Source organism: Neoarius graeffei, chromosome 5 (genome assembly GCF_027579695.1).
Source record: "Neoarius graeffei isolate fNeoGra1 chromosome 5, fNeoGra1.pri, whole genome shotgun sequence".
Lineage (NCBI taxonomy): Eukaryota > Metazoa > Chordata > Actinopteri > Siluriformes > Ariidae > Neoarius > Neoarius graeffei.
In genome coordinates this window covers 112,567,387-112,583,945 of record NC_083573.1, presented here as the reverse complement: position 1 = coordinate 112,583,945, position 16,559 = coordinate 112,567,387, and the positions used below count along the sequence as shown (strand labels likewise).

General features: G+C 46.9%; 1 protein-coding gene across 2 annotated transcripts in view; it reads left to right on the top strand.

Annotated features, from left to right (window-relative positions):
• The window catches only part of LOC132887250 (ankyrin repeat and fibronectin type-III domain-containing protein 1), a 280,949-nt gene that overhangs the window by 201,504 nt on the left and 62,886 nt on the right, over positions 1-16,559 (top strand). For both annotated transcript variants that reach the window (XM_060922780.1, XM_060922779.1), the window contains exons 12-13: positions 11,966-12,056; positions 12,908-13,015. In XM_060922780.1, the coding sequence (XP_060778763.1) occupies positions 11,966-12,056; positions 12,908-13,015 (199 nt within the window). The remainder of the gene's footprint in view (positions 1-11,965; positions 12,057-12,907; positions 13,016-16,559) is intronic.

The following is a 16,559-nucleotide window of genomic DNA, read 5'->3' as shown; positions in this document are numbered from 1 at the left end:
AACAATGAAAAAGCCATCAGCATGGGCCGTTTGTTGTTCACTGATGGCATCATGGAACTCATGCAGTGCTTTGTTAGCATTAGCACTAGTATTAACACTGGGAGGGATGTACACTGCTACTACTATAATAGCGGTGAATTACCACAGTAGATAAAACATTTCACCACTAAAAGCTTTAGCTGTGTTGAGAAATGGGTAGTGACTGCTGGGATTAACACACCAGTCATTGTTGATATAAACACAGAGTCCACCCCCGTGGCTCTTACTGGAACTCTCAGAGCTCCTATCTGCACAGAACAATGTTAACCCCTGTAGCTGAATAGCTGTGTCAGGGATGTTGTTCTGCAGCCATGTTTCCATGAAGATAAGCACACAGTTCCTTGTTTCAGACTGGGTGGCCAGTCGGAGTCTAAGGTGGTCTATTTTATTGTCAAGAGAATGTACATTAGCCAGTAGTACTGATGGGAGAGCTGGTCGGCTAGGGTTAGCCTTTAGCCTCCAGCGGATAGCTGTTCATCTGCCTTGCTTCCGGTTCCTCTCGCACCACATGCAGTGTCTCCCTATCTGGGTAGCTGAATCACATTACATTACATTGCGTTACATGACATTTAGCACATGCTCTTATCCAGTACAACAAGTATAAAAGTCAGGTACAAAAAGTGCTGAGCTTCTAGGTAAGAAAGTTTTAGTGCCAACTAAACAAGTAACACTTAGTGGAATATTCTGTTGAAATACGAATTCTCAGCGAACAACCAAGGAAACAAGCCAACCATACAAATGAACTAACAAAGTACAACTAAAGAGAAAACTAAAACTCCAATGGCTAACCTCAGGCTAGGCAGTACACAGCCTGGGTTGGTCTAGACCAATCCATGGTTACACAGTGGGCAAGGAAGCAGGGGAGAGATGCAGCCTGTGAGGAGGAGGGGCCAGAGAGGAGGAGGGGCCAGGCGACCAGTAATAGGAGTGTAGGGATCTGGCTGGTGTGTAGGGGCGGATCAGATTCTGGAGGTATGCTGGCCCTAACCCTTTGACAGCCTGGTAAACTAGCACCAGTGTCTTAAATTTGATATGAGCTGCGATAGGTAGCCAGTGCAGGTCAGCAAGCAGAGGGGTAACATGGGAGGACTGAGGGAGGTTGTAGACTAGGCAGACTGCAGCATTCTGGATGAGCTGCAGGGGTCTGATCGCAGATGCTGGAAGGCCAGCAAGGAGAGAGTTGCAGTAGTCTAAGTGGGAGAGGACCAGTGCTTGGACTAGGCACTGAGTAAAGTAGGTGATAAGAAAAGGGTAGATCCTTCAGATGTTGTAGAGGAGAAATCTACACATCCAGGTCACTGCAGTGATGTTTGCTACAGGGGAGAGTCTGTCGTCAAACACGAACCCTAGGTTCTTCATGCTGGGTGACAGTGAATTAGAGTTGTCCCCCAGGGAAATGATGATGTCCAGGGGTGGAGAGGATGGAGTGGGAATGTAGATCACCTCTGTCTTGCCTGGGTTGAGCTTCAGGTGATGATTGTCCATCCAGCTCTGAATGTCATGCAAGCAAGCACAGATGCGAGCGGAGACCTGTGTGTCAGAATCACGCAATGCCATATTGAGCCTTTGTCCATGCTTCTCTCTTAATGATTCCAGTATTGCAGAGTTGCTCTTTGAGCCCAAAACCATAAGGGATTTATGACTGTAACTATGAGAGAGACCGACTAAAATACAGTCTCAACTTCAGTCTCTGTGACAGACATTAACACAGAAACTAGCACCATTAGCTGGAGCCATAGATGCTGCTGCATCTGTGCGCCATCATCTTGGATACACAAGATGTGTATCCATGATGAATACATATCTTCTCCTTCTAACAATAAAAAACTGTGTCTAGCCGTGTTTGATGCAATGGTCTGTAGAAACAAGTCAGGCACAGGATTAGCACTTTTGGACTTAGTACAAAACAGGCTTCAAGTTAACTGGACAAGGCCAACAGCATTGTGAAGGGACTAGAGCTCCCTGTAGCATTTTCTTAAACCCTAGGAGACTCTAACTGATAGGAATTAGAACTAAAAGGCCCTTGGTGGTGCAACAGAAAAGATTTTGCCCTAATATGTGGCCATGCTGTCTACATTAGAAGGAGAGCATTATTCTCTTGTCTGTTGATCAGAGCAACACTAACTGATCATGGGTGTCTGTGAGCTCATGTATGTGGAAGAGGGTAATTAGTGCTTTCCTAAGCTGTTTTGTACTTTACTTTATCTGGCCGCTGCTACCTCTATGGGGGTGTTGCCTGTTGGGGTGTCAGGCCAATGGTGCACAGAGTCTCTGTCACGCCATCAATCCAGCGGTGGCATGGTCGTCTTCTAGCTCTCCTGCCTGACCCTCTGGTGTTGTAGGCTCTCAGGGCTGGTTGGGTAGGTGACATTCTGGTGAGGTGTCCAAACCATTTGATCTGTTGGTGTACAGTGTAATTCTGGATGTTTGTGGCACCAACCATTCCTCTGATCTCTTCATTCCTGATCTTGTCTCTTCTGATTTTCCCTACTGTTCTTCGTAGGCACCTCATCTCACATGTCGTGAGTTTCCTCTGTTGGACCTTGTTGAGAGTCCAGGTCTGGCACTGATAGGTAAGGGTGGGGATGAAGATGGTGTTGATTAGGCTTGCTTTTGTGTCTATGGGTATGTTCAGATGCCTGAGAAGGGGGGCCAGCTGGTAGCTAACCATGTTAGCTTTCTATAGTCTGGATTCAATTTCCCTGTCCAGCTTTCCATCCTCAGAGAAGATGCTTCCCAGGTACTTGAACTCTGATGTTTGCTTGAGCAGCTGTCCATTAATGGAAATATCCAGCTTCTTTGGAGTGTGTCCTACAGCCATGACCTCTGTCTTCTCAATGTTAATCTTCATCCTGTGGTGTTCACACTCTGTGTTCAGGCTGTCTGTGTGTTGTTGTAACCCTACCTCACTGTTGTTTATGATGTTCTGGTCGTCTGCGAAGAGCAGTTCATTCAGGAACAATGGGTCCAGATTAGCATCTTTGGTGATCTTGTCCATGTAGATGATGAACATGGTGAGAGAACACAGCCTTGTCTCACTCCAGATGTCACACTGAACCAGTTGGAGAGACTGCTTGTAGTCCTCACTGCACTTTGACTGTTGAGGTAGATTGCCCTGATGTTGTCGAGGAGTTGTCCTTTCACTCCGTAGAGTTCCAGTACTTCCCAGAGCTTGTTCCTGTCAACCCTGTCAAATGCCTTTTCCTGATCAACGAAGATGAGGTGGAAATTGTAAGACTCTGAGCGGGTGGGTGGAGCACAGAAGTACAGCAGGCCAGAACTGAGTTCCAAAAATGCTTATTTTGCTTTTCAGCTTTTATACTTTCCACTCTCCCAGTCACACGCTCACACACACACACACAAGCGTTCTGGTTGGGGAGAGAGCTCCCTTCCTCTGCTCTCTCTCTCTCCTTATATAGGGTGCGGTCACTGGGGAAGACACACAAACACAGGTTAATTGACATCAGGTGCAGTGATTCTGCCACTTACCTTCCCTGACTCTGCCCTCCGGTCACAGACCGACGCTTGACCATGCCCCCACTGCCACATACCCCCACCGCCCAACTCAGGCCGGGCAGCCGTCCGGCCTGCAGCCGACTCCCCCCCCCCCCCCCCCCGATGGGAGAGGAAGTCCGCCACGACCATCTGCGCCCCCGGCCTGTGGATCACTTTGAAGTTAAAGAGCTGGAGTGCCAGATACCAACGGGTGATCCGCGCATTGGCATCCTTCATGCAGTGGAGCCACTGGAGGGGCGCTTGGTCTGAACAGAGGGTGAAAGGGCTTCCCAGCAGGTAGTAGCAGAGGGCGAGGACCACCCACTTGATGGCTAGGCACTCTTTCTCTATGGTGCTCTAGTGCCCCTCATGCACCGACAGCTTTCTGCTGATGTACAGCATGGGGCGATCCTCCCCCTCCACCTCCTGGGACAGAACAGCCCCCAGCCCTCTGTCCGATGCGTCCGTCTGCAACATAAAGGGGAGAGAAAAGTCAGGGGAGTGTAACAGTGGCCCCCCACACAGTGCAGCCTTCACCTCAGAGAAAGCCCGCTGGCATTGCTCCGTCCACTGGACCGGATCTGGTGCCCCCTTTTTAGTGAGATCAGTCAGCGGGCTGGTGACGTCCGAATAATTAGGTATAAACCTACGATAGTAGCCAGCCACCCCAAGGAACTGTCTCACCCCCTTTTTGGTCTTGGGCCTCGGGCAGGCTGCAATCGCTGCTGTCTTATTAATTTGGGGATGCACCTGCCCATTGCCCAAGTGGAAGCCCAGATACTGTACTTCCACCCACCCTATCGCACACTTCTTTGGGTTGGCGGTGAGACTCGCTCGCCTCAGTGACCCAAGGACGGCCCACAGGTGTTGCAGATGCCGCGGCCAGTCATTACTATAGATTATGATGTTGTCTAAGTATGCGGCCGCATAGGTGGCGTGGGGGCGGAGGACCCTGTCCATAAGCCGCTGGAACGTAGCGGGCACCCCAAACAGCCCAAAAGGAAGTGTGACAAATTGGTGTAAGCCAAACGGTGTGGAAAAGGCCGTTTTCTCTCGGGATAGTGGAGTCAAGGGGATCTGCCAACAACCCTTTGTCAAATCCAGTGTCGAATAAAAGCGAGCCGTGCCTAGTCGATCCAGCAACTCGTCAATACGAGGCATTGGGTATGCATCGAATTTAGACACCACATTGACTTTTCTATAGTCCACACAGAACCGGACCGACCTGTCGGCCTTGGGAACCAAGACCACCGGGCTGCTCCAGTCACTGTGGGACTCCTCGACGATGCCCATTTCGAGCATGGCCTCGAGTTCTTCCCAAACCACCTTTTTCTTGTGTTCGGGCAGCCTATAAGGGCGGCTGCGCACTACCACCCCCGGGGGCGTCTCAATGTGGTGTTCTATGAGGTGGGTGTGGCCGGGTAGGGGCGAGAACACGTCCAAAAATTTGGTCTGCAACTGGGCAACCTCCTTGAGTCGGGTCGGGGAGAGGTGGTCTCCACAGGAGAACGAAGAGGTAAGCGATGTCAATGTTCACTTTTGAACCTCCGGCCCCAGCTCTGCCTTCTCCGGAACCACCGACACCAACGCCACGGGGACCTCCTCATTCCAGAGTTTGAGCAGATTGAGGTGGTAAATCTGTAGCGCCTCACCCCTGTCCGTTTGCCTCACCTCATAGTCAATGTCCCGACTCGCCGTGTGACCTCAAAGGGTCCTTGCCACTTGGCGATCAATTTGGAGCTCGACGTGGGCAACAGTATGAGTACTTTATCTCCCAGTGTGAACTCCCTAAGGTGCGTACCCCTGTCGTACGGGCGGATTTGCCATTCTTGGGCCTGCTGCAAATTCTCGTGGGTTAGGTGTGTGAGTGTGTGGAGTTTTGTGCGCAGGTCGATAACGTATTGAATTTCATTTTTGCTGGGTGAAAGTCCCTCCTCCCAATTTTCCCGCAGTACATCCAGGATGCCGCGCGGCTTACGCCCATATAATAATTCAAATGGGGAGAACCCCGTGGAGGCTTGTGGGACCTCTTGCACTGCGAATAACAGGGGTTTGAGCCATTTATCCCAATTGCGTGCATCCTCATGTACAAACTTTTTAATTATATTCTTGAGGGTGTGATTGAACCGTTCAACTAAACCGTCCATTTGTGGGTGATAAATGCTGGTGCGGATCGGCTTAATTCCCAGTAACCCATACAGTTCGCGTAGTGTGCGTGACATAAACAAAGTGCCTTGATCAGTCAGAATCTCTTTGGGGATTCCGACTCGGGAGATGACGTGGAAGAGTGCTTCCACAATACTACGTGCTGAGATATTGCGAAGAGGCACTGCTTCCGGGTATCACGTTGCATAGTCCACCAGAACTAAAATAAAGCGATACCCTCGTGCTGACTGATCTAATGGCCCGACGAGATCCATCCCAATTCTTTTGAATGGGGTCTCGATTAATGGTAGAGGGCGCAAAGGCGCTTTTGGAATGGCCGCTGGATTTACCAACTGGCATTCGAGGCACGCCGTACACCACCTACGGACATCGCCGCGAATCCCTGGCCAATAGAACTGGGCCATTATTTGGGCTCGTGTCTTATCCTGCCTCAAGTGTCCAGCTATGGGATTAAAGTGAGCCGCCTGGAGAGAGGATAGAGGAGAAGAGAAGATCTGCGATCCTGCCATTGGAACAGCTGCCAGATGATTCTCCGCCAAATCGATGGCCTGATCCAGCGATGCCGGGCGGTGGCACTGGACCCACTCCGCAGTCCCTTCGGGAAGTCGGGCGATGAACTGCTCCAGTACCACCAGATCGACGAGTCCCTCGGCGTCGCGGTTGTCAGCCCTCAGCCACCACTGGCAGGCATCCCGGAGTTGCTGGCCAAACGCGAATGGCCGGCCGACCTCCTCTAGGCGTAGAGCGCGGAAGCGCTGGCATTGTTGGTCTGGGGTGTGCCCCACATGCTGGAGGACGGCCCAGCGCAGGTCTGAGTAGACCATCCGGCTGTCGGCGGGGAGCTGTAGCACGGCCAACTGCGCCTTGCCCGTTAACAGGGGGAGGAGGCGCGCCGCGCGCTGTTCCACCGGCCAGCTCCAGGCCTTTGCTGCTTGCTCAAAGAGCGCTCGGAAGGCCTCGGGGTTGTCGTGCGGGCCCATCTTCATTAGGGTGAGGTGGGGAGGGCCTGCGGCGGTGGAGGTGGTGGACCCCGCCGATGCGAGGAGGTACCGGAACGCCTGACGAACTTCCTGTTGCGCCAGAACCAGGGTCTCGAACGTTTGCGCTTGCTCCTTTCGGAGGGCGACCAGCACCTGGTGCTGGCTCTGTTAGGCCGTGGCGAGGGCATGGATCAAGTCCGCGAAGGGGGAGGACTCCATGGGGCTGTTCTCCTCTGTGCTCCTTTCCCGGGTTTCGGCGCCACTGTAAGACTCTGAGCGGGTGGGTGGAGCACAGAAGTACGGCAGGCCAGAACTGAGTTCCAAAAGCTCTTTTATTTTGCTTTTCAGCTTTTATACTTTCCACTCTCCCAGTCACATGCTCACACACACACAAGCATTCTGGTTGGGGAGAGAGCTCCCTTCCTCTGCTCTCTCCTTATATTGGGCGCAGTCACTGGGGAAGACACACAAACACAGGTTAATTGACATCAGGTGTAGTGATTCTGCCACTTACCTTCCCTGACTCCGCCCTCCAGTCACAGACTGACACTTGACCACGCCCCCACTGCCACAGAGATCCTTCTAGTATTCGCATGCTTTCTCGCAGAGCTGTCAGAGGGTGAAGATTGCGTCCGTGCATCCTCTTCCCTTCCTAAATCCAAACTGGGCTTTGCTCAGCTGTGGTTCTACTATTGCCCTGATGCGCTGTTCCAGGATCTTGGCAAAGATCTTGCCTGTGTGGCTAAGTAGGGATATACCTCTGTATTTGTTGCAGTCCTTCTTGCTCCCCTTCCTTTTCCAGATAGGCACCACAACTGCCCTCTGCCAGTCATCTGGAACATCATGGTTAGCCATTTGATGCCAGCCTCTCCGCATACAATGATGGCCTCTATGATGATTCCATCAACCCCTGCAGCCTTGTTCTTTGGGCTGGACATCACAGCTCTTCTGACCTCTTCCTCCAGTATGTTGGGTTCTTCATGCTCCGAGTATCCGGGGTTGAACTGTGCAGAGGTGTTGTTCTTGTCAACAGGGTTGAGTAGTTCCCTGAAGTAGTCCTCCCATCTTTGCCTGATTTCATTATCCTCGTAGAGTGGATTGCCATCTTTATCATCTATCACAGAGGAGGGGTTAAAGGGTCCATCTCTCAGACGCATAGCTCTGATGCTCCTGTAGTACTCCCGCAGTGATTGTTTGCACAGGTCAGTAAGCTTCCTGCCATAGGTGCTCCAGGATGTATCCTTCGAGATCTTCACCACTCTCTTACTGTTCCTTCTTGCAAGCCTGTAGTTGACATAATCCTCCTGTGTGTGTGATTTCACCCAAAACCTGTCCAGTCTTTTATTCTCCTTTGCTGCCTCCTTCACCTCTTCATTCCACCATACTGTGGCCTTTCTCTGTCCTTTCCTGGGTTTCTTGGTCCCACAAGTCTTCCTGATGATACTGAGGAGGGTGTCTCTAAAAGTGCACCAAGCTTCATTTGCTGTCATGCTATTGGCGTCAATGTATTCCAGGCTCTCTGTAACCATCCTTCGTGTCTCTTCCTGGATGTCCATGCTCTTCCTGAACTTGGGACAGTTGATCTGTTCCTCCTGTACCATCTTCCTTCTGCATGGTTTTGGTATCTTCCCATCTATCCACATTACAACTGGTCGGTGGTCAGTGTCATGTCCTGCATTGGGTATAACCCGGGCATCTTGGACCATGTTCCTCCTGGATGCTCTGGTGAGGATGAAGTCAATCTGGGATGATGTAGTCAGGTTGTTCCATCTATACCATGTCTGAGTGTGGCTGGGACGGTTCTGGAAGAGAGTATTAGTTATGACCAGGTCATGCTCTGCACAGAGGCTCAGGAGCCGGTGTCCGTTATAGTTACATTCCATTTTTGTGTCGTTGTGGGGGCCTAGGTGTCTTGTCCAGGGGTCTCTCCTTCTCCCTACCTTGCCGTTGAAGTCCCCCGTTACAACTACTTCCTCCCCATCTGGCACTTGGGAAAGACAGTCTGATACTTCCTCAAAGAAGTCATCCTTTTCCTGGTCAGTGTAGGAGTCGTTGCATGGGGCATAGACTTGTAGGTAGCTGGTAGTTCTGTCTTTCTCCTTGATTGTGATCTTAATCACCCTCTCTGAGATGTATACTGTGTTGGTCAGATTCTTTGCAGTGTCCGGGTGCAGGATGAATGCATACTTCATACGTTACGCCGTGTCATAAATTCTACAACCTCTGGTTCTTTATCTCTTCAGCCACAAGTGTTCCATGTTCCTATTTTCTCTATCCGAGCCCTTTGTCCTATTCGTTGTCCTTTTCCATTTCCAGGTCGTTGTCCATTTTGATCCGTCCTTTTTCCTCTCCTTATGTGAATTTTAGCAATCTGAGTTCAGTTCTCTGCCAGCTTGCTGGGCCTGTCGCAGCAGCTTCACCAGAGCCCCATTAGCCAGATGTTTCAGTGTGCCAATGGTATGGGCTATCCTACTCCATCTGTTTACACCTCCCACGACGAGGACGAGGGGTTGGATTTTGGGAGGCAAGCTGTTTTGTAATCTACAAAAATATGCAGTGACTTCATTTGTCTCAGAGTAAGCATGGGCTAGCCTTTACCCCCTCTGACTAGTAGCTGTTGTGTAATAGGGGAATGCTGCCTAGTGGGTTGGAATAGGGAACGAGTAATTTGGTATGGATGAAGAAGACAGGTGCTTTACCCTCACACCACGAGTGGCTCCCTGGAAGAGCACTCATGTCCGAGATCCAGTAACATGTCTTCCTGGGACACAGAGCAGTCCCTTGGCTCAGACTACAGTGATGCTTGAAAGTTTGTAAACCCTTTAGAATTTTCTATATTTCTGCATAAATATGACTTAAAACATCATCAGGTTTTCACATAAGTCCTAAAAGTAGATAAAGAGAACCCAGTTAAACAAATGAGACAAAAATATTATACTTGGTCATTTATTTATTGAGGAAAATGATCCAATATTACATGTCTGTGAGTGGCAAAAGTATGTGAACCTCTAGGATTAGCACTTAATTTGAAGGTGAAATTAGAGTCAGGTGTTTTCAATCAATGGGATGACAATCAGGTGTGAGTGGGCACCCTGTTTTATTTCAAGAACAGGGATCTGTCGAAGTCTGATCTTCACAACACATATTTGTGGAAGTGTATCATGGCACGAAAAAAGATTTCTGAGGACCTCAGAAAAAGCGTTGTTGATGCTCATCAGGCTGGAAAAGGTTACAAAACCATCTCTAAAGAGTTTGGACTCCACCAATCCACAGTCAGACAGATTGTGTACAAATGGAGGAAATTCAAGACCATTGTTACCCTCCCCAGGAGTGGTCGACCAACAAAGATCACTCCAAGAGCAAGGCGTGTAATAGTCGGCAAGGTCACAAAGGACCCCAGGGTAACTTCTAAGCAACTGAAGGCCTCTCTCACATTGGCTAATGTTAATGTTCAGGAGTCCACCATCAGGAGAATACTGAACAACAATGGTGTGCATGGCAGGGTTGCAAGGAGAAAGCCACTGCTCTCCAAAAAGAACATTGCTGCTCATCTGCAGTTTGCTAAAGATCACATGGACAAGCCGGAAGGCTATTGGAAAAAAGTTTTGTGGAAGGATGAGACCAAAATAGAACTTTTTGGTTTAAATGAGAAGCGTTATGTTTGGAGAAAGGAAAACACTGCATTCCAGCATAAGAACCTTATCCCATCTGTGAAACATGGTGGTGGTAGTATCATGGTTTGGGCCTGTTTTGCTGCATCTGGGCCAGGACGGCTTGCCATCATTGATGGAACAATGAATTCTGAATTATACCAGCGAATTCTAAAGGAAAATGTCAGGACATCTGTCCATGAACTGAATCTCAAGAGAAGGTGGGTCATGCAGCAAGACACTAAGCACACAAGTCGTTCTACCAAAGAATGGATAAAGAAGAATAAAGTAAATGTTTTGGAATGGCCAAGTCAAAGTCCTGACCTTAATCCAATCGAAATGTTGTGGAAGGACCTGAAGTGAGCAGTTCATGTGAGGAAACCCACCAACATCTCAGAGTTGAAGCTGTTCTGTATGGAGGGATGGGCTAAAATTCCTCCAAGCCTGCTAATCCTAGAGGTTCACATACTTTTGCCACTCACAGATATGTAATATTGGATCATTTTCCTCAATAAATAAATGACCAAGTATAATATTTTTGTCTCATTTGTTTAACTGGGTTCTCTTTATCTACTTTTAGGACTTGCGTGAAAATCGGATGATGTTCTAGGTCATACTGTATTTATGCAGTAATATAGAAAATTCTAAAGAATTCACAAACTTTCAAGCACCACTGTAAGTCCACATTAATACATTTTAGTTTTAAAACACTTTAAATCACTTTTGCTACATTTATGCCTGGTCTCCACAGTACTCCAGGAGTTTTTAAGACCCTAAAATGGAGACTTTTGGAAATGCTACTGGCCTTGGTTTAGTTTGAAAACTCCAGGGTTGCATTTTAGTGTAGATGGGCAAAAATGGAGACATTTGGAAGTGATGATGCAGACACCCACACTGGCTTCCTGATTGGATCTTATCAGTCACAGCATAGCTTTACCCAATTCATCACACTCCAATCAGGTGACCCTTTTCTGGAAGAAAACAAACCGGAGTGTGTTATACCCACATGCACATGCCCAATGTACATAAGCGGTTATGTGATATATGTTTTCAGGTGTGTTAGTGTGACCTGAGATTATTTCTGATATGGAGCTAAATACTCATCTGGACAGAGATTGTTTTCGTTATAAAACGGCATTTTAAAACTAAACCATATTAATGTGGATGTGGCCTTATTTTTACTCTTTCATGAGGCCACCTGAGTTTGTAATGACTTGGTTCCTTGCCAAACTTCTCACCTCAGAGAGCCTTCTGGAATTAAGCAGACGACAAGGTAACATAGGTCACGATTGCATACTCTGCTTACATCGACCAAAGATGTTATAGAAGGTATAGATACCTGTACAAGATGAAAGTGTTTGGGGCAGGGTCACGTGTCAGAGGTACGTGAATTTTTTTTGTTGTTGTTTCGGTCAGCCCGATAATCACTCTCCATGGTGCTGAAGTGGTGTTTATGGGGGGCAATGTTACTATTATGCTAATGCTCATTGGTACACACTAATACGCACTAAAGACTAATACACAGCACATTACCAAAAGAGAAGACTTATTGTGTGTCTTTATTTTATGTACGAAATACAATATCTGTGTGTGTGTGTGTGTGTGTGTGTGTGTGTGTGTGTGTGTGTGTTGCAGGGTGTACATTATTATGTTCAGGTGTTTGCATATAACATGAAGGGATGGAGTGAACCTCAGATATCTGTACCTGCTTGTGCTGCTCCATCAGGTAACAACACATACACACACACACACACACGACATAAACACACTTACACAGTCATCAGTCCACAGTTACACATACATATACTGTAAGCTTAGTGTGTGTGTGTGTGTGTGTGTGTGTGTGTGTGTGTTCGTTTATTCATTTTGTTTTCATTCTTGGCTTTAATATTTGTTTCACTGTTTTTAATGTTTATAGGGACAGTCACTCTTTCTTTTTGGCATTTTTAGGGGCGTGTGTGTGTGTTTTCCATTTCAAATCCCACTGGAAATATTTTCATGTCTATGAGAGGGCTGTAAAGTAGCAGACAGAACGGCTCTTATACACCCGCATGCACGCACACACGCGCACGCACGCATACACACACACACACACACACACACACACACACACACACACACACACACACACACACACACACATACACTAGCATGCATGCAAGCGTATGCACAATGCTTCTTATGAGTTGCACATACAGCTTGCTCTCTCTTACACACACAGACACACACACACACCGGTGGGTGTGAAGAGAGGGTCTGTATTAGGCATTCCGGGAATAGAGGGTTTGTGTTTCCCGTCCCCAACTCCCCCCATACACACAGGAGTACATCATCCTGTTTACCATCTGTGTGTGTGTGTGTGTGTCTTTACGGACAGAGTGATATTGCATACTTACTGAACGGCTCACTGTGAGAGACACACACAATTTATGTGACTCACTTCTGTACGGCTGATTGCAGATTCGCTGGGCAGCATGCACATCACACACACACACACACACACACACACACACTGCACATATGTAATAGTCGTTGTAATTAAACACCCTCACACACACAGTATCATTCTCCCTCCAGGATGGCGGGATGTGGATGGTCGTGTGCCAAGGTTAAACGGTCTCACTGAGACGCTGCTCCAGATCCTGGGACAGATTAAAAAGTCACACCAGCACTGCGTGTGTCATGGTAAAGTCCGTCCCTCCTCTCAGTATGTGTAATGTTGCATCAAACCCCTGAACAATCCAAATACAGAGGTCTTTTTTTGTTTTTGTTTTTTTACACCACAACACTTTTAACCTTGTTAATTTTTAAACTGTCTCTTTCTGTTATGTTACACCACGTTACATTATTCTTCCTTTTCTATCCCTGACTTTTTCAGGCTTAAAGGTGAGTACTTGTGTTTAAAGGCAGCAGTTTGAAAGTTAATGAAAAAACCCTGCCTCAGATGCTTCTCCTCAGGAAAAATCTGGAGACCTCAGGGGCATGAACTACGGGTACATGCAAGTGATCTTAATAATCCAAATGCCATGCCATGAAAATCAATTTGAGCAACTGTGTAACCCAACTCAATACGAGGAACTTTCCTTGTGTAAACAAACTTTTGGGCTTTTGAAGTCACCAACTTTGAATACGGCACCATGTAATATTTTGATAATACATTATAATCTACATCAGTAAGAATTACTGAGTTGTATGCATCTGCTGGAGAGCTACTAGCTAACAATTGATTAAATGCCAGTTAAATCACATCAGGGAAGACCCCTAGCTGGTGCAAACTAGCGTTCACCAACAGTTCAGTACCTGCAAAAGTTTTTATCCTTCGTTATTATAAACATAAATACAGTTGTGCTCATAAGTTTACATACCCTGGCAGAATCTATGATTTTTTTACCATTTTTCAGAGAATATGAATGATAACACAAAAACATCTTTTCCACTCATGCTTAGTGGTTGGTGAAACCATTTATTGTCAAACAACTGTTTTTTCTCTTTTTAAATCATAATGACAACAGAAACTACCCAAATGACCCAGATCAAAAGTTTACATACCCTGGTGATTTTGGCCTGATAACATGCACAGAAGTTGACACAAATGGGTTTGAATGGCTACTAAAGGTACCGTAACATCCTCACCTGTGATCTGTTTGCTTGTAATCAGTGTGTGTGCATAAAAGCTGAGTGAGTTTCTGGGATCCAGACAGACTCTTGCATCTTTCATCCAGCCACTGATGGTTCTGGATTCTGAGTCATGGGGAAAGCAAAAGAATTGTCAACGGATCTACAGTAAAAGGTAGTTGAACTGTATAAAACAGGAAAGGGATACAAAAAGATATCCACGGAATTGATAATGCCAGTCAGCAGTGTTCAAACTGTGATTAACAAATGGAAAATCAGGGGCTCTGTTAAAACCAAGTAAATGCCACAAAGTATCTCGCCTACAATACACCAAACAGCACAGAGACGAGCCTCAAAACTTCTGGAACAAGGTAATTTGGAGCGATGAGACCAAAATTGAACTTTTTGGCCACAACCATAAACGTTACATTTGGAGAGGTGTCAACAAGGCCTATGATGAAAGGAACACCATTCCTACTGTAAAGCACGGAGGTGGATCGCTGATGTTTTAGGGATGTGTGAGCTACAAAGGCACAGGAAACTTGGTCAAAGTTGAAGGAAAGATGAATGCAGCATGTTATCAGCAAATACTGGAAGCAAATTTGCACTCATCAGCCCAGAAGCTGTGCATGGGACGTACTTGGACGTTCCAACATGACAACGATCCAAAACAAAGGCCAAGTTGACCTGTCATTGGCTACAGCAGAACAAAATGAAGGTTCTGGAGTGGCCATCTCAGCCTCCTGACCTCAATATCATTGAGCCACTCTGGGGAGATCTCAAGCGTGCAGCTCATGCAAGACAGTCCAGGAATTTACAGGAACTGGAGGCTTTTTGCCAAGAAGAATGGGCAGCTTTACCATCTGAGAAAATAAAGAGCCTCATCCACAACTACCACAAAAGATTTCAGGCTGTCATTGATGTTAGAGGGGGCAATACACGGTATTAAGAACTGGGGTATGTAAACTTTTGATCAGGGTCATTTGGATGTTTTTTGTTGTCATTATGATTTAAAAATAGAAAATACAGTTGTTTATCAATAAATGGCTTCACCCAACCACTAACCATGAGTGGGGAAAAAGTTTTTGTGTTATCATTCATATTCTCTGAAAAAAGGCCAAGAAAGCAAAAATTCTGCCAGGGTATGTAAACTTATGAGCACAACTGTAGGTGTGCCTAGAGGAAGCATAATTCTATTCTATTCCCTAATATAGTCGTGGTCAATTCCCATACAACAGACAGGTCTCCCCTATCATATGACAGCTACAATCAAGTAGAGCAAAGGCTATCATGTGCTTCCTCCAAGGTATGCGACCCCAACTGACCGCATTTTTTCGAACTGCTCACACAGCATCGGGGTAGCATACTACACTCAGAGAAAAAGTGCTATCCACCCAACTCTGCATGCATCAGCTCACAGCTTGCCCATAATTGGCAAGCATTGCTGTGATTAATATGGGAGAGAGTATGCCACCCATCCTTTCCTGAGAGCACAGCCAATTTTGCTCTCTTGAGCTCCTGGCCACGGATGGCTGTGGAATCATCGGGTTTCGAAGTAGTGATATCCAGATGATATGGTGAACTCTTTTCTGCTCCTCTACTCAGAGACAGTTCTTCTTCTTTGTCTCATGGCAAGGGCCATAAGGGCACCACTAACAACACTTTAACAGTCCATCATTGGTGTGTCTAGGGCATTTTAAACTTGGCAGAGCCCATCCCTCTCCAAGCTTGAGCAATGGACAATTGAGAGTAGCCAGTTAACCTACTGCATGTCTTTGGACTGTGGGGGAAACCAGAGCACCTGGAGGAAACCCACACAGACACATGCAAACTCCACACAGAAAGGCCCCTGTTGGCCACTGGGCTCGAACCCATAACCTTCTTGCTGTGAGACAACAGTGCTAAACACTACACCATTGTGCTACCCTCAGAGATAGTTAGGTATTGAAAAAACCCATGTCAGACATTTCTGAGATGGAAATCTGGAAATGTTGGTGAAATGAACACCAGTGAATAGGTGATTTTAGGTGGAACAGGTGAAGTGACTAGGTGGTTTTAATAATCTGAATGTGAAACTCAGAAAATCCACTTAAGCATCTGCATAACCCAACTCTGACTACAATACAATCTGATCAAAGTGAATATCAATTCAAAACACTCAGTAGTGTCTGTATTGAAGTTTTCTTCTTCAGGTCATCTCAAGGATTTTTTTTCTAGGGCTGTAGACTCAAGTCTGGTCTTGAGACATTTTCTGTATTGACTTGGAGCTTGGCCTCGAAAAGGATTTCATGTTTGTCATTCTTGGTCTTGATTTGGTCTTGACCCCCTAAAGACTTGGTCTTGACTTGATCTTGGCTACTCCACACTGCGTAAAATACCCCAGAATCCGGAGATGGTTTCACCTGGATATTTCAAACTATCAACCATATATGATGAAATCCATGTTGGGTACTCTCTGTATCTCCAAATATTGCTTCAGATATGATCCAGATTTTTTCAAGAATTTAAAAAGCTATCTCTGGATTCCTGAGGTTTTGGCACAGCGCCTGGTCTTGGGATTGTCTTGGACAGAATGGTGGTCTCGACGACAGCCCTAGTTTTTCCTCACCACTAT